The sequence below is a fragment of the Egretta garzetta genome, unplaced genomic scaffold (genome assembly GCF_000687185.1).
Source record: "Egretta garzetta isolate BGI_Z169 unplaced genomic scaffold, ASM68718v1 scaffold299, whole genome shotgun sequence".
Lineage (NCBI taxonomy): Eukaryota > Metazoa > Chordata > Aves > Pelecaniformes > Ardeidae > Egretta > Egretta garzetta.
The window spans coordinates 1,232,001-1,250,088 of record NW_009260696.1 but is presented as its reverse complement, the minus strand read 5'-3'; the positions used below and the strand labels follow the sequence as shown (position 1 = coordinate 1,250,088).

The 18,088-nt window shown below is 40.3% G+C and overlaps 1 protein-coding gene across 2 annotated transcripts in view; it reads right to left on the bottom strand.

The window, feature by feature from the left end:
* The window catches only part of SDK1 (sidekick cell adhesion molecule 1), a 419,730-nt gene that overhangs the window by 157,167 nt on the left and 244,475 nt on the right, over window positions 1-18,088 (bottom strand). For both annotated transcript variants that reach the window (XM_035901353.1, XM_035901352.1), the window contains exons 6-7: window positions 1,897-2,008; window positions 765-955 (exon numbers count right to left, since the gene is read on the bottom strand). In XM_035901353.1, coding sequence (XP_035757246.1) covers window positions 765-955; window positions 1,897-2,008 — 303 coding nt within the window. The remainder of the gene's footprint in view (window positions 1-764; window positions 956-1,896; window positions 2,009-18,088) is intronic.

Here is an 18,088-nt window from a genome sequence, read left to right as displayed (position 1 = left end):
TAAAAGTGCCCCCAAAATCAACACTGTGTACAGGGGGCTGATTTGCTTTATTATATCAGGATATGATGTGCACGGTAGCTACCATTTCCAAATGACGACCTCCTCGCTACAGTAAAACTCCAACACAGAGGTGATGGTGCAAACGGGCAGTGAAAGGGCACCCACGTCCCTTTAAAAATACTACGGCCAAAGTTTCCCTTGGAGTCAAAGGTCTAGCACATCACACCAATTCTAACAGTATTTCCTTCTCCCCCTTGTTAGCTCAGTAACGATACCTGCCTGTGTGCTGGGGAACATCCTTGGCCCCTGGCGGGCACTTGCAACCGACAGTGCACAGAAGCGCTCCTAAAAGCACTCCTTCTTTTGGAAATAGGGGCACTTCACATATTAAAACTAGATGTAAGCAAGCTGGGACTTAATCAGGATTTAATGCATCTAAAAGCCAAGATGTGGAAGCTGCACAGTAAGGATTTTACTGCTGTATTTCCCCAACTTCTGATTAAATGTATAGTTTCACAGGGGATTCTGAATCCCATCAGTGTAAAAAAAAAAAAAAAAATAAAAATCTATTTGATGAATTTATATTCATGGGAAAGAACAGCTGAATTAATTCGGAAGATAACCCTCTTTCACCTCCTTTGTTCTGTTCTCCAAAGAAGGGTTCAAATGTAAGGTCAATGAAATATTAAAATATCAATTTTATTTCCTATTATACCTTAGTCCAGAGCCTGTTTTACTAAAAAACACATTGCCTTGAGAATTACCCATGATAGAAAGGAAGGCTTTCGCTCTTGCTGGTTCCTCTGTGCTGTCTCTCAATTTTGCTTCACAGAAGTACATCCCCACATCAGCAGAGGTTGGGTTGGTGATAGTGAGTCGTCTCCCAAAACTGCTAATGCCACTGGTTATTTTTACACCATTTCTCTTCCAGGTCATGCTTAGTCTCTCAAGAGGTCTGCCAAGGTTTAAAAAAACCACACAAGAATACAATCATAAAACACATATATTATGGAACAGTCTTGCCTGCAGTTATGTACAGATTATAAAACTTCCATAAGTTGTCCTCTATCTCTGACATTTGCTATTAAGAGGGAAATGCATACGTAACTTCTGCACATCAGGACTACAGACTACTCAAGTGGCATTATGCAAGTACAGCTAATTGATACAGCAATAGAACCTAAGTGCTAATAATTTGATTTCTCTAAGCAAAAGCAGTAAATACCGCTATGGGAATCAGCTGCATAGGAAGTGCTTTCTCAAGTACCAAAACAATATTAACTGTATCAAGAACATCTCTGCCCTCAGCGGGGAAAGTGAATCGGTTGGTCCTACCATCCAAGGACCTCAACTATTCACTTCCACTGCAATTCAGTGCTATTCAAGGCCAACTAGATGGAAACATAGGAGGCATGCCGTGAACTCTATATTACGGTGCATTATGAACAGTTGAGCAATAATTGGTGTAAAATGAGAGCATCTGTAATAAATTACTCCATAGGAAATCCTCGCTGATTTATTTACTAGGAAGCACAGACTGTTCAACAATATCAACCTTTCACGTCAATAGGCAACACAGCTGAAATATTATTAACCCTTAACAGAACTTTTTCCTTATCTGCTGATTGAACACCACCACACTACTTTTCCTTACTGTGAGAGAAAGTAACTCTGATTGTAGCCTTATTTGGCCAGAAAAAGCAATGTTTAATTCAGCAACATTCAACAAATGAGATTATTTGTAAGGTTACTCTGAAGAGCAAAGCTACAATGCTGCATTCTGCTTCAATCATTAAAATAATTTAAAAAAAAAAAGAAGATAACTTCCTACGTCCCTCTTAGTAAAGGCCAGCGCATTAAAATTAGTTCCCGATAACCCCGCTGCTTTTCCAATACCTTGCAGTGGCCACGCACTCCAGCGTGATTTCGCTGCTCCCTGCTACCACGCTTGTATTCTGCGGAGGGATTACAATGACGGGAGCCACGGTGTCAGGCGGATCTCCGGCACCTGCGGGGGCAGAAAGAGACCTTGTGAAGAGTCTGCATGTCCGCAAACGGCGAGGACTGCCACGTTCCAGGCAAAGGATCTCGGCAAGCGACGCAGCTGCAAATTTCACTCTTCAACCCCACCATGGATCTTAATCTCCTCATTAAGGGGAGATCTTCAGCATGGCCGTTCTCGATGGCTTTCATTATACTGTACAAACACGCTGTTTCAATATACCCAGCTCGGTATCATTCAAAACACATAACTCGCAAGAACTACTCCCAGATGGAGTGCAGGGGCCATTCTCAAATAGAGAGCAAATAAATTAAGCATCCTAAAGGTTCTCTATTGTTGAGCACTTTTATTTTTATCAAACACTTGCTGACTTACATTTTTAAGACCTTTTCATGTTTTGTTTAATCTTACCACATCCATACCATTTCAAAAGAGTCTGCCAATACTCATGTTAGTTCTTTAAAAAGATTTTACACACTGGGGAACAAATATAAAATTAACAAAGCAGCATATCACAGCAACTTCAATCCCTTTTTCTTATCAGGAAAGTAAATAACCCAAATCTGCTACTCTTTTGTGAGGCATCATACTGTAAATAATTTAGCTTATGCAACAGTCAGCAGACACTTAAAAAATGGTAAAAAGGCTGCTTGTAAATTTTCTCGGTATACATTTAGTAAGTGAATTAAAATACCCATGTATTCATAGGTACTTTGCTTCAAGCAACTCATTTGGGAAAGAAAAATTAGCTATTTTTTAGCTTGAATAACAGAGTAATAAAATTTTCTAAAGATACAGAATCCAATAAACGAATTATAGGGAAAAGTAATGAAAATAAAACTAAACTGATGGAAAAGCAAACCAGTTCATCAACTGTTTTCTGCAAAGGAGGCTAACCCATGCCCATTAAGCAGAATGGGAAACCGGCAAATGCAAGGCACAAACCCTGAAGTTTAAGATAATTCCCTAAAGAACAGAAAATGGAAGGAGGATTCTTTGCCTGTCTCGCACCCGGCATGCCAAAAGCCATTTGACATTCAATTTCACTTGTTGGATAGACAAAGGTTTGGGTAATGGGACTCAGAAAGTTCACAGGGTTAGAACATTTCCCATTGCCACAATTTTTACCTATCGACCTTTTTGTAATTGATAGCAACTAGTACACTATGAGACATGAAAGCGTGTGGTATCATTTTAAAATTTTAATACCACCCACACATCTGAATAAATTCAAGCATCCAAGAATAGTACTTAAGTAAGTGGTAAGCACATATTTATTTCTTCCCATAAATATGCTCTGTTGACCTGACATAGCATCTATATGCAACTCGCATGGGATCTCAAAACCCAAGCTTTTAGTCAGTTTTACTTCTGCTCAACAACATTCCTGGAAATACGGTGCTATCAGGTAACAAATCTATTTTCTAAGAAGATTTCCATGGAAGACCAAGGTCTTCATGGTATTCATGGCAGGAATTTTCCAGATAATAACTGAAAAAATAGAAAACAAGCACCGATCGGATTATTAGCTTGTTACTGATGAGAAGAACTACCCTCAGCATTACTGCTCACCACTACTTCTGCGCAAGATGAACATTTACAACAGTAAATGCTAAAAGAGCAACAAAGAATTTACTAATTTGGTAATAATCGTTTCTTATCTCCATCTGGAAAAAGAGGAAAATCTATCATTTGACTTATCATCTGCCCTGAAGAATGGCTCAACCCCACCAAAACCAGCCGAAGAAGAGAAGCCACCTTTGTTGTAACCTCTAGGAGTTCACCATGTGCGAGTGGCTCTGTGCAGTGAGTGGATAAGGCAGGGGAAAGAAAAGTACACGTTACACCGCCTGCAACCAGGAAAACTGAGATTTCTTTGACTTTCTTACTAACTGTAACAAGAATCTAAACAACGTGCTTATTTTCATTTTGTACCAACCCTGAAACAAATCTATTAAAAGCAGGCTGTTGATAAGGATTTTGAGCGAGTGAACTAATACCGATGTGATACAGAGGGCTCATCAAAATGGTCAGCGCTTGGATTCCAAGTAATACACCTACAAAGGTGAGCTGCAGGTGTAACAAGCGTACACAGAAAGCACCAACATTTCCAAGTATTATCTAAACATTCGTAGACATTATGTGTATTCCTAGTTCATAGTCAAAGACAGCTTAAGTTCCCCTTTGCGGCACAAAGAAACCACTTGCCAGAATTCACCCTGGCCCCAGTCCTGCCAAATAAAACTCAACAGGGACATTCCCGTGGTTCCTTTTGCAGAAGGTACTTTGCAGCTTTGTTTTCTGGCCAATCAAAATATCGAAGGAGGAATTTACTTTTACTTTAGAGTGCCTGCCCCATCCTTTCAGAACTTCATCATTTTGTAAGAAATCCACAGGTTGGAGTATCAAAGTAGCCAGGGCCCTAATCTAGATAAAGAGTAACACTGTGATTTTGTTTTGATGATGTGACACAGCAAATCAAACTTCAGTCGGGCTGTGGAAGGTAGAGAGCTATTTCAAACAATCAGATAATGAAAAACTACCCAGACTTTCCAAGTTTCTTATTCTACTCGTCAATAAAGCCACTCCATCCCTCTCCTCCTCCTGACATGATTTTACTTGACTGGTGCTACACTAAAATACATTGCAGAATGTCACTGTTAGTAAACAGGCATTTTCTTTGAAAATCCTTTGTAGAAAACAATTGATTTTTTTTCTCCTCTTTCCTGTTCTTTTTTTTACTTCATCAGAATTTTTCTTGTCGCGGTTTTCTAGGTCTCTGCTGTTTCCTTCTGGCTTTTCATCACCTCTTCCTCCTCTGCCTCCCTTCTTCCAGGCAGCTTCCCTGCATTCATCGCTGGCCATTTCACCTCCCTGCCATCCCATGGTCCCCTACAGATGTTTCACATTATTTAAGAACTGCTCAATTTCCCTTGTAGCCGTTATTTTAATGATTAAGCTTCAGTTTCTCTGAAGGAAATACTTACTAAAGACGCTGAAATGGCAGAGCAATACAAATGCATACAAGAACACAGTCACAGCAAGATGAATTAGCTAACGGGACCACCATTCCCACCCATATTCTACCTTTTACTGAAAGAGAAGACCTCCTTTCCTTTCTGTCTGCTTTGTGAACCCCTCCTCTCAGCTACGAAAGCAAAGCAACATTGGGGAAAACCCCTGACACCAGAAGTGGAGCCAAGGGATGCCTCGCTGTCAGACCTAAGAAGTCTGCAGGAACATGTAGGAAGCTGCAGACAAGGCTGAGCGGCGCTGAGGAACACTTAAGGGACGTGCCCTTAATCTGACTCTGGTCCTTAATAGACGACTGGACAGAAGGACTGCCACAGGCAAGAGTCCTAATCTGAACAGAGAGTTGTCTCCAAAAAAGAGGAAATGCTTTATTTCACATTGCATCTATTGTAGCCACAGCACTCACAGTATTTCCAATCTTCCCTTTGCTTCTGAACCTTCTCATTAGTTACCGTCTTAATTATTACCAGCACCTACTAGGGCCCAGTAGCTGAAGTGCCTTCAGGCCCAGCCCCAACCAATCTTTGAAGCCTGGCTACCACACCGGAGGGAGCTTCTCTCACAGCTCTCTCAGGGGTTCCCATCCCCAGCTGCTCATGAAGCAGTTGCTGAACTGTTGCCATTTACCACCTAATATATTAAGGTACATTGGTGCAAGTATTATTTTTCCATATTACTTTTTTTAAAAAGAGGAGAAAAAGGCAAAAAAAAAAAAAAGACGAAAAATACGTATTTTTTAAAAGAGAGAAAATGGAAAGGAGAAGATCTGGGAGTTTTCTGTCCCTCTAAACACAAACCCTTCTCCAGACTGTGGCATTCAAGAATCTGAAAATTCTGCACAAAGCAGAGATATATTGAGGGAAGAGAGAAAAAGAAAGAGTAAACACCTCTTGCACGGTCTATTTATTTTTATCACCAGTGGCTGTGCATGACTGCACAACGCTGAGCTCGGATCACACTGAGCTTCCCCCTTCTCTCCTCTTCTCTGACCAAGAAGGAAACCCATCCCAAGTGGTCTGTAACAGTGATTTTTTAATACTGATGAGCTGTAGAATTCTGAATCTGTTATTTAAATACAGTAATTACATAGACTGCCCTATCACCTCTGAAAAGACAGTGTTTTTATCTCTCTACATATATTGCTGTGTAAGGTACAGGGAATGCTAAATGTTGTAATTTACGGTTTACAAAGATCGCAGACTTTATCAAAGTCACTTGGGTGCTTAATTTACCCAGTGGAGATGAAATCTCACTCAGGCCATGTGACTCAAGATACAAAAGGTGCTGCAGAAATGTAAAAATACTAGGTTCTTTCACAGATTTTTGCATTATGGTGTGCAAAGTTTATCTGTATCTGTGTTTGGGGTGGAGAATATTAAGAATACTTAGTTCAACGGATGCTCAAATTCATCTCAGAGACTTACGGTGCAAACCAGCCTTAATAAAAGGTGAGAGAAAGTGTCCTTCTCTTGAAAAGAAGTAATAGCTTGAGTTCAGACTTGAGAAAAAGGGCAAGTCTTATTTCTGAGGCCGAGCAATTAAATTGCTTGTAGATCCCAACTCTTTCAAGACACTTGATACAAACAAGGTGCCCATGAGCAGAAGGAGGTAGGATTGCCTAAATATCCCCCAGATCACCCTCATGGGGTAGAGCCTAGAACGCGATGTTGACTGGTAGCCATTCCTACCCTTTGGCTTAGTTACTACTGCAGTTACTGCTCAGTGTCCTGCTCCCAGTGAAGAAGGAATCCCATGGGAATCAGTATCCAAAAATGGATTTACTTCTTCACATTATGAAATTTGTCTAAGGGAGAAAAACACTTTGCAGAACAGATCACCAGTACACTACCCTCAAGCTAATGGAGAAATTGAATACTTTAACAGAACTTCTAAACCATTTATAAGTTAACCTGGGAGAAAAAGATTAGAAAACCTTCACCATAAGCTTCCCACAGACTTTCAGACTTGCACACTATGCAGAAATGCCTTCGCAATTACTATGCAGGATACATGCAAAGCTTCATGTTACCAAATTATAGATACCTATATTAGAAAAAAGCAGAATAGGAGATAAGAGTTCAATATAAATAGCAAAAATATTACATATAAATGGTTCGACATTATGGCATCAAGACTGTGCAATCTCTGCCTATGTAACATGGAATATGAGAGAAGAGGAAAAATGACAATCACACAGCATCTCAAGATTGCTTGAGGGGAAAAAAAAAAAAAAAAGACCTTACAAATACAAACTATCTAATGGAATACATTTCACTTTTTCCAGGTACAAGCTGCAGATGGTTTGGATTATCAGCCCATAATGGATTAATGCCCCTTTCCCTTTCCCGTACAAGATACACAATAGGAATTGGAGCCTGATCAATAACAGATTAATTTCCCTTCCCTTTTGCAGCACAAGAGGCACAACAGGAATTGGAGCCTGATCAACAGACTGGCAAACGTTGACAACCACCTGCGGGTACCAGGGAGAAGCATTATGCAGATAATAGGAAAAAGTGTATTTCTCACTCATAGAACTCTACCCTAAAACATGGCTTGCCTATGTGTTCCCTACTTATTAGAGCGATTAGTAACAGGTTTTAGAATGAAAGAGCATTAAGATAATAAAAGTTACCATTTCGTTTTTTCGCTTTTATTCCAGCAAGGACTGTATTAGTTTTCAAGAAAAGGGGACTACGTGACGCTGCTGTGCACTGTACAGGTCTCTGCTCAGATCTCTAGACATACAGAAAATAACAGGGACTTTCCTGTGAGGATTCCTGGTCATATTTGTTTAGTTTGATGAATAACATTACAGAATCACAGAATCACAGAATCGTAAGGGTTGGAAGGGACCTCAGGAGATCATCTAGTCCAACCCCCCTGCTAAAGCAGGCTCACCTAGAGCATGCTACACAGGACTTCATCCAGGCGGGCTTTGAATATCTCCAGAGAAGGAGACTCCACAACCTCCCTGGGCAGCCTGTTCCAGTGCTCTGCCACCCTCAGAGTGAAGAAGTTCTTCCTCATATTCAACTGAAACCTCTCGTGTTTCAGTTTGCATCCATTGCCCCTAGTCCTGTCGCTGGACACCACTGCAAACAGACTGCTTCCGTCCTCTTGACTTCCGCCCTTAAGATATTTGTATGCGTTGATGAGATCCCCTCTCAGTCTTTTCTTCTTCAGGCTGAACAAGCCCAACTCTCTCAGCCTTTCCTCGTAGGGGAGATGCTCCAGTCCCTTTATCATCCTAGTAGCTCTCCTCTGGACTCTTTCTAGGAGTTCCTCGTCTTTCTTGAACTGGGGAGCCCAGAACTGGACACAGTACTCCAGGTGGGGTCTCACCAGGGCAGAGTAGAGCGGGAGGATAACCTCCCTCGACCTGCTGGCCACACGCCTCTTAATACACCCTCTTAATACATTAAAATTAATACACCACACTCCTCTTAATACATTAAAATGCCAGATGGAGGTTTTCTTGAGTCAAAAGTATGTATTTATAAAATAGGTAGCAATCGAATGGTATGGAGTTGGTTTACGAAGAATTATGACTTTTCAGTACCCGAGGATATCTTCAGACTCCTCAAACTTGTACATATTTACATCATTTCTGGTCTTGAACCTTTGAGAAAGTGGAGGCTAGACTCAAAAAAAAGTAAATAAGCAACAACATAAAAATCTTAGTTTTGTGGATCAAGTTTATACTGAAAATGGCCTAGTTGTTGAATCAATCACAGCAAGTGGATTCTTATATATACGGTCCTCATCTTGATCCAGACATCAGACATCATGACATGTGAACAAAACACCAGACATGAAAAAGGTTTACAAAACACGATACAAGCAAAACAAGTGAATGATCTAGGTCAGTTATATTTATTGACTCAATATACTCTTGTCAATGTGACTAAGCTTTGCCCACATCAGCTCAAACACGATTCATTTCCACTGCAAGTAAACAAAACAAACCAAAAAAAAGGCAAATAAAAAGAATAAAAACCCAAACAAAATACAGCAAGGAGATCACAAATTAAATAGCCACTGTATGAGGGGGAATATGGCAAAGAGAAGCAATTACAAAAGATTTCATCAATAACTGTTGAGGAAGCCTTGCATAAATTAATCCTGGCTGAATCGCCCATGTCGTAAAGCAGAGCCTGAAAACCCACACTGCTTCCTTTTCTATCCACCCCCTCTGGGCCTCTGTGATATGTTACAACAGCACTTCTGATGCATTTAAAGTTGAAAAATAAGGTTACCCAAAGAAATACATGTACAAAATAATTGATGTGTTTCACCCAGTCTAGCTTGTGATTCTGCAAGCGGTTCAAAACGCACTTAACTTCAGGTGCTTGCTGCTCGGTTTGAAGGGAGTGAAAATACTCACATTCCTATTTTAAGAAGATATAGACTATTACAGAAACAGAACCTTAAAGGAGAAAATGGGGAAAATATGTTAATTACGTAAAATGTTGGCAAGCAGGTATTTTACGGGTACGGAGCGTCCCGCTAAGTGCGTTTGGAGCAGAGGACTGGTGAGCACCTCCCGGGGCAGCCCAGTTCCCTGTCTCTCACATCCCACCATGCAATCCTGTTTCTGAACATACTGGGGCCTGTGGTAAAAATAATGTGGTTTTTTTTTTTAACGCCACTTTTCTGATTGGAAAGTTTCCTAGAGTTTTGTTGTTCAACCTGTTGAAAACACTCCTAATTTCCAGCTTAAATGTATTTATGGCCAACGTACTCCATTTGTTCTTCTGCCAAAGCTGTCCTTTAGCTGAAATAGCTGTTTTCTCCCTCTGTGATGTTTACGTCCTAAAGTATTTATAGAAAACAACCATACTCCTTTCACAGTCTTGGTTTTACTTAGGTAAACAAGCCAAACTTTTCTGCTCTGACAAGTTGGGAGAGGATTTACTAAAATATATACAAACAAAAGAATAAGAGCAAGGGTTAAAAAAGATAAAATAAATTGCTAGCATCACACTACAAATGTTTCCAAATATTTAAACAAGCAACAGCCACGTTTCTAGTGGCTTTTTTCCCCCTTTGTAAGGACTTTCACACAGACTGCAAGAGCTGTTAGCTTTAGCCAGAGGGAAAGATTAATGGAGAACTCCACTCTATCCACAAGATGACTTATAACCTTTTGTGTGTAGATACTACAGCAAAGAGGAGCTTTATGTATTTTATTAGATAATACAGAGCCTAAAGTACAGGTTGAGAAGCTTCTAAAACCTCGTAGAGGGGTTTTAGGGTCTATTACTGGGCATAATGAGAGACAGGGGCCTAAATACACTTGATTTACAAACGGGAAATGTATTTCTGTGAACAACAGAAATACTGCAGTGCCCCAGGAGAGGCACCAGGGATGGGTTGTGGTGACAGCCTCTCCAGCTCGCCTCTCCCCAGTTCTGCTCCAGTGACTGGGACAGGGATGGGAGGTCTGGCTTTTTTCCCCTATTCTGCCCTTTTTCTAGAGGCCGTTAAGCGCAGGTGACCCAGCAACTGCTATTTGGGGGTGAGCCCTCCGCAGCCCAGACTTGTTCCTCCTCTTTTCTCCTGCCTGAGGTCTACAAGCCCACTTTGTATTCTAGGACTACTTCAGAAATGAATTTCCAGTGTTGTCCCATGTAGTTTTAAGGAAATTAAGCCACTGCTTAGTTACACAGCTCCCTGTGATGATTCAGCAGCTAAATTCAAAAGCAGACCAGATTTCTGCTCCAACGCTCTGAAATTCCCTTCTCACAACTCCTCATGCAAAAAGAGCAATTTGGAAGTTCGGTCTCTGTCACTGACCTGAACTTCCCCCATGCACAGCGAGGGGTTTCTTTCTGCCTAGAAACTTATCATCCAGCACATCATTAGAGCTTTTGACATGAAAAAAATATATAGCCTCAAGCTATTCTAGCTAAAGAACACTCAGGTGGCTTTTCAATTCACCAGATAGCTTTAATATCAGCTGTATAAGTGGATAGAGTGCGTAATCTTATTCAACTGCAGTTAAAAAGGGGGGGAAAAAAAAAATATCCATGGGCTAGCAGTGGAATCTATTAGCCTCGGAGTCATCTTCAAAGGGATGCGAGAGGCAACAGGTACAGCAGCCCGCGGCAGCCAGCCGGCAGGGCGAGCGGCACCTCTGCAGCCAGCAGCCAGAACCTGTGAGGTTTTAGCAGTATAATCCAAACCATGCTTATGTTTAAAAAAGATTTTAAAATAACTCATCAGCAGAAATTATTTTTAAGAGGCTGTATATTTTTACAATGCACTTTAGTGCATCCTAAGAGATGCATCCTTTTAAATATAAACAGGCGTGCGTTTAGGAGGAGGAGACAGGTTTGAGGGCTCCGACAGCGGTTGCATGGATTTCGGCAGCAGACAGCAAGAGTCACATTCTCCTAAGGACAAAAAGGAACTTTTAACATCTTGCAGCTGGATATTTGCTGCTTGCTTTCTTAATAAAGGTAAATTAAGTTAGTAAACCACACATCAGTAATGGGATGTGGAATAAACTAGAACTGTCAGTTAATCGTAATGACCAGAAATGCAAAATTCAGTAGCGAGACAAGAGCTGAGAGAAGAAATGAAGAAGGAAAGCTGAGCTGGGGCCATGGCTGTGCTGCAGGAATCAGAGAACCGCCGCTGTTTCAGATGCTGCAATTCCCACCAGCAGATTCTGGTTTACTGTCAAGCAGAAGGAAAGAAAGAGAAATGGGAGACAATAAAATGCTGCCCTCTATTTTCAAATGTATCTTCATATGTGGCTTCAATTTTTTTTTTTTTCAGAAATGCATTTCCTAGCTCCTCACTTGGGCACAAATAAAAATCACACAACTGACAATCTAGTTGCTGCTTCTCCTACCTGTTACAAGTTTAATCACTCTTCTACTTAGAAATGAAAGGGTGGTAACAAAAAAGAAAAAAGACAGAAAGAAGAACAGAAAAAAAAAAAGTCATTCTCATCTATCCTTCATGGACTTAAATAACGAAAAGCATCTGCAGTGACTTTGGGGGAAATTATTTAAGAAAAGCCTTCAAGAATTTATTTTATGACAACAATAATTGAAGTGCTATTTTCACAGGGAAGATTTAAGATTAAATATGCTCTGTAGAGCATAAACCAAATACACGCTATTGATCATATGTGAGTTTCTAAGATCTATTTCTCTGTAGCAATTTTAAACGAACCTGATGTGGTATAGTATATTGGAAGCAGACACTTGCACATTTATGCTGATCGTCTGACAAACAGTCCTGATAGAGCTAAAATTAGTATTAAATTTCACTTAGGCTCCAAGTTTTAAAAAAGTTGGAGTTTTATAACATCAACTTAGATTCAGGAGAATGCGATTAGATAACTGGCAAATAGATGAAAATAATAAATATTATTGGGTTTAAGAGATTTCCTTAGGCCCGGATATCTACTGTACCTGGCTACTTGTTTAAAAATCTAGATTAGAGAAAAGAATTTAAGCCTGCCCTGACTAAGACTAAGCAAAAGACAAATCTGAAAGTGTTCCACAGTTGATCTGTCCTTCACAATGAAAGGAAGGGCTTTTCTGTCACAGACATTTGGTGCCAGTAAACGTGTCCAGGTCACCAAATGGGCCATCATTATCTAAAAAGCATACACCAAAGACACTCAGTTAAAGCCACTCAAGTACATTTTTGTAGTTAGTGGATAAGCAAGGTGTTGATCAAAGCTTTCTCCAGAAAATCCATTCTAAGAACAGAGATTAAAATTCGCTACATATAAACATCATTTGAACTTTAAAAGAAAAAAAAACAAACCCAACCAAATCTAAAAACCTGTCCTCAGATCCTAGACACTACGGGCATGGAGCAATTTATGAAGGCTTAAAGGAGAGCACTGCTACAGATATTTATAACACTGAACTAAAGAGGCCGTTTTGTTCTTTGTTGCTGAACTACTATTCAAACCAAGATGCACTCACTGAGCAGCATTTTAAGCTCAAGGTCAACTCTTGCTGCATTCTATTTATATATATATATACACGCACACATGAGAAACATGTTTTGGGATCCAGATTGCTACCTTGCTCCCAAAGGTCTGCTAATTCCAAGTTTTTACATAAAGAGAGCAGATCTGAAAAACAAGAACATACCCCACAGCCTTCTTCCAACAGCTAACTCAACCAAACATATGGAATGACTTGTCAAAATAATATTTTGAGAAATAGGTTATCAGGGGCCTCAGGTCCACTCCATATGGTCTAAAGTTCTCCATCACCCTGACCGTATCATGCTACTTCTTCCACTTTCTTCCATAAAGGGATACAATCCTTAACAAAAGTAGAGTTGTTCAGCTCGTAGAGATTAAGAAGCAAATAGAATTTCATTTATATATTTAGAGTACTGTAAAATAAAAAAGTGGGGCAAAACCACTCACACGGCAGAACTCAGACTCCAAAGAAATATTTCCTATCAAAAGAAAGAATGTTTCTTCCTCTTCACAGCACAGATGTTCTTCTAAATAAAGTGCAGCTTTCCCTTTGCAGCCTTTGTGATTATCAATCTTTGGTTATTTTATAATATAAGGTTGCCTCAGACCTCAGCAGGGAGAAAAATACACATTGCTGTATTTCCTCTGTAGCAAGAACAAAACAACTGTGAAAGCAAAGAATGTTCCAAAAGAGCAAACAATAGCCCAGCTAAAGAAAGTCTACAAACTTATTCATTCAAAAATAATTCCACAGATGGATAAGCATTTAATTTTCTGAAGTGAGAATAAACCAGCGTCTCTCTTCTCTGGAAGATGGAATAGGTTTTTGTATCTGCCTATTTATACACGGTACATAAATGCATGCTCTGAGAATGCCGCAAGTACTGTAAAAAGAAATCTAAGGGGAAGTTATTACTCAAGGCTCTTTGTTAGTATTTCTGCAGTCTGGCTAGTGTCAGCATTGTTAAAAATAAATTGTTAGTCGTACCTTACTTGGCCGGTACAAATGCTGTTGCATTAATGTACTTATGATTTCCTATCTGCTGCTCCCAGATAAGAGCAGAGTTTAAGAGTACGACGTCTTTTCGATCTTGCATTGACTTCTTCCCCTCTCAGAACAGGGCTGGGTCACTGTTTCAGCCGTAGGGATGGTAAACAGCCTCTCCTGCACACGACAAGGACGCATTGCTTTGATAGTGAAAAACATAAGCTGATTTCCACAGGGTGCTCTCCTCTCCCAGCTCATCCAAAACCCTGCATTTTGTGCTGCTTCTTATTTGAAATTTCTATCATCATAATATGACACCAGGATGTCACAACAGGCTTACAGTTAATAAGGAAAATTAGGGGGAATAAATGAAAGCTAAAATGAGAAAATGGTACATTAGGAAATGAACCATTGCCTAAGACATGAATTTATAGATTGTTGAGATACAAGTGACATCTATTTTGTTTTGTTTTGAAAAGAAATAAATTCAGCCCTAGGTTTAGAAACATGCTGTCACTTTCCAAAATGTCCTTGGGTTACCAGTTTGAAATTAATTGGCAATGTGTGATTAGGCAGAACACAACAACATTGTCTAGATTTAATCAACCCATTTTATTCAGATCTGCCCTGAAAGGAACACTTAACAATATGGTTCTGCTATCTGGATGGCAATGGACTGTGTTAGTGCAGAGTCAAATGTCAGAGCAACGAAACCAGTAAGAACCAGACCCTTCGCAGTGGTGCCCAGTGACAGGGCAAGGGGCAATGGGCACAAACTGAGACAGAAGAGGTTTCAGTTGAATTATGAGGAAGAACTTCTTGACTTTGAGGGTGACAGAGCCCTGGAACAGGCTGCCAAGGGGCGTTGAGGAGTCTCCTTCTCTGGAGATATTCAAAGCCCGCCTGGACTAAGTCCTGTGCAACATGCTCTAGGTGAACCTGCTTTAGCAGGAGGGTTGGACGAGATGATCTCCTGAGGTCCCTTCCAATCCTTGCCATTCTGTGATTCGGTGTGAACACGTTGCAGGGTCCACCTGACAACAAAACACCGTCGCTTGCTTTCTCCTGTACACATGCAATCTCCTAAAACTACTTAGAATGAAGAAGGATGAATCACTTCACATATACACACACACAAAACACATTTAGATACGGATTAGAATTATGCTAAGCAGCTAAAACAAAACTGGAAGCCGGGATGGGAAGAGCTGGCTGTAGCCGGCATCTGGAACCCCAGTTCTGTAGGGGCTGCCCATTAGCCTACAACGCTGAGCACGTTCTGCCTTGTTCTGCTTTGTGACTTCTGCCCAGCTTTTCGATGGTGGTATTAGTTCTGCCAACTCAGTGCACCTAGACCTATCTTCAGTGAAAGAAACTATTAAATGAATAAATCGCACGTAATACCGAAAGCTACTGCTGACCTCTACACGAGCTGCTGAAAACACCCTATGGATCATCATGTAATGGATCTCTCCTCTCCACTTTTTTTTTTCCCAAGAGTAATTATAAAGAAGAGATTAAGGTGTGCCAGACCATTTAGCTATTCAGGAGCCAAAGAGTTTGGCGTTGACCAACTTTTAAGACAATAAAACGTGTTACCTACTGAACCACAAAATCTCTGAGAAAGCTCAGAAATACAAGCAGCTTTTCAAAATAAACCATCATCTCTCCCTCCTACTGTCTCCAAAGCCTGTAACCCCCAACCAAAAAAATCCTGAAAAGAACAAAACCTGGTGATATATAAAAATAAAAGTACAACTGAAGCATTTTTGACATTTCTCTATCACTCTTAAAAATAGTAATAATCTTGAGCTATTGAAGTCGCTGAAAGAAAATATAAATCAATGCATTTTCACTTAGTGCCTTTGAAAAAGAAAAAGATTAGTTGGTATTTCAGCAAAATGCTTTAATGCAGCTTTGTAACAGAGCCTACCATAACTTACCAATGAAGCTCTTCATGCTCAAGCACTTACTGCACCCCAGAACTCGATACTTGGAAGGGAACACAGGCAAGACTGCACTTCCCAGTATAAAGTGGGCAGAGGAGTTACTGGTGCCAGTACCATGTCCAGGCTACATAACCTGCAGTGTCCTGGGGCTCTATAAACAGCTTCCCCGTGCTCTCGTGTGGTATATACATATGGCAGGGACTTTAGACTTACCTACTGAGGATTTTATCCATTTAATAAAGCAAATTATTTCACACGACATGGAAATTGCCTTGGGTTTACGCTTTCATTGCTTCCCACGTAGCCTCAACCCAGTGAGCAATGACGCACAAATTGAGGGTGGGAGTTGTTGTTGATTTGTGGTGGGTTTGGGGTTTCTTTTGTGGGTTTGTTGGTTTGGTTTGTTGGGGTTTTTTTTAACAACATAAATGGAAACATTTACAAGCTTCAACTTCAACTTGTACCTAAAGTTCTGGAAGTGTGGGCTTTTAAGTGTTTCTCTGCATTTCCCATTTTTCTGCTGGTCACAAATTTTAGGTTTGTAACCATGGGCAGGATGACAATGACCAGATTTCTGCTAGACATTAAGAATCTGCAAATCATTTTAAACTACTTAAAGCTGCCTTTGCAAGTGGTAAATAGTTGAACCTTCCCTTAATACAGGCACGGTGGACATAAAATTGTATATTTTATAATGCATCACACACATCGCTCATAATAATTAATAGCAATAGCCAGTGTAAAAGACAACAAGAAAAAACAGCATCTTGCAAACAAATCTGTTTCTTAATCGCATATAGGAGAACTGTCACCAAAAAAAGCTTTAAAACAAATGTTTTTAAATGCCAACAATTCTTCTGTTGTTTCTGATTCCTCTCTATGCATACAAATGCATAAAATGTAAAACCCAGCAAAGAGGGAAAGTGGAACATTAAAAAAAACCCTGATTTAATTCTGCACAAAACCTTTACTCCTACCATTAAAAAGTACAATTTATTACCACTGGAAAGCGTAAGAAGTAGAAAGTGCTCTTGAAAAATAATAACTGCTTCTACCAGCACACCAGAGACCTCTACAGAAGATGTAGGAACCATTATCTCCATTTTACATGTGGTGAAAATGAGGCAAGGGCAAACATTACTGAAATTAGACTACAGCAGGTAGAAGTCTGACCTGTTTATTACGACCTTTTAACATTTTAGGCTATACTCAAATACAGGATGGAAAACTTTTTTTTCTTTCCAATCTCCAACTGGAAGAAGACGACGCTAACAATATCCATGGGGATCTTGCAAGCTCTGAAGCTGTCTCCCCTTCTCGCGCTCCCTTTGCAGGTCAGTTCTCAGTTGAAAGCTTTGCTAATGTGATATGGCAATCTAAATTAAATTCTACTGCAAATTTTCAGGCAACACTGGACAGCTATTCACAGCATCTCTGGTCAACAGCAGACAGGATAGGGGAAAAAAGACAGTGTATCCTCCCAGGTTTTATCATAGGCAATGCCAGTATGAGAATAAAAATCGGCAATTTGCATTTCTCAGAGTTATTGTTTCAAACTGCCTGCAGACTCTGGCACATGTCATCACACCAATTTAACTGAGCTTTAGCTATTACAAGCATTACAAATGAATGTCTAAACCCTTGATCATAACGTATGTTAAGGCCATTCAAACAGCAGGTTACATTCTAGCGTTTAAAATCTGCTTTACTGCTCCTCAATCTCTACAGTAATTTTCTGCCATATCTTTCTTTTGTACTTTTTCAAAGAGATCAAATGTATATACTCAACATATTTAAAAATAAAAAGGTCTGAAACACTGCAGAATACTGAGTATTACGGTGTATAATTCTGCTGTTAGTGAGCACTTGGACTCACTACCTGCCCTGTGTCGGAGCCAGAAAAGGAGCCCAGGGCAGGAGGGAATGCTGCTCCCAAGCCTCTCAACCGAGTCCTTCCAAGATGCAAACCAGCAACAATCTCTCTTGCCTTCCCAATTTTCCTATGAACAAAGACGTGGCCAGTGTCATACGCTCAGAATCAACTCCTGGCTGCTATTTACTTCCACAGAGCAGTTGGAGGAGGATCATCCCCAGCTGGAACATGGGCCAGTGCTGCCAAAAGGCCAGCATTGGGGGCGCAGGCTCTGGGTGTC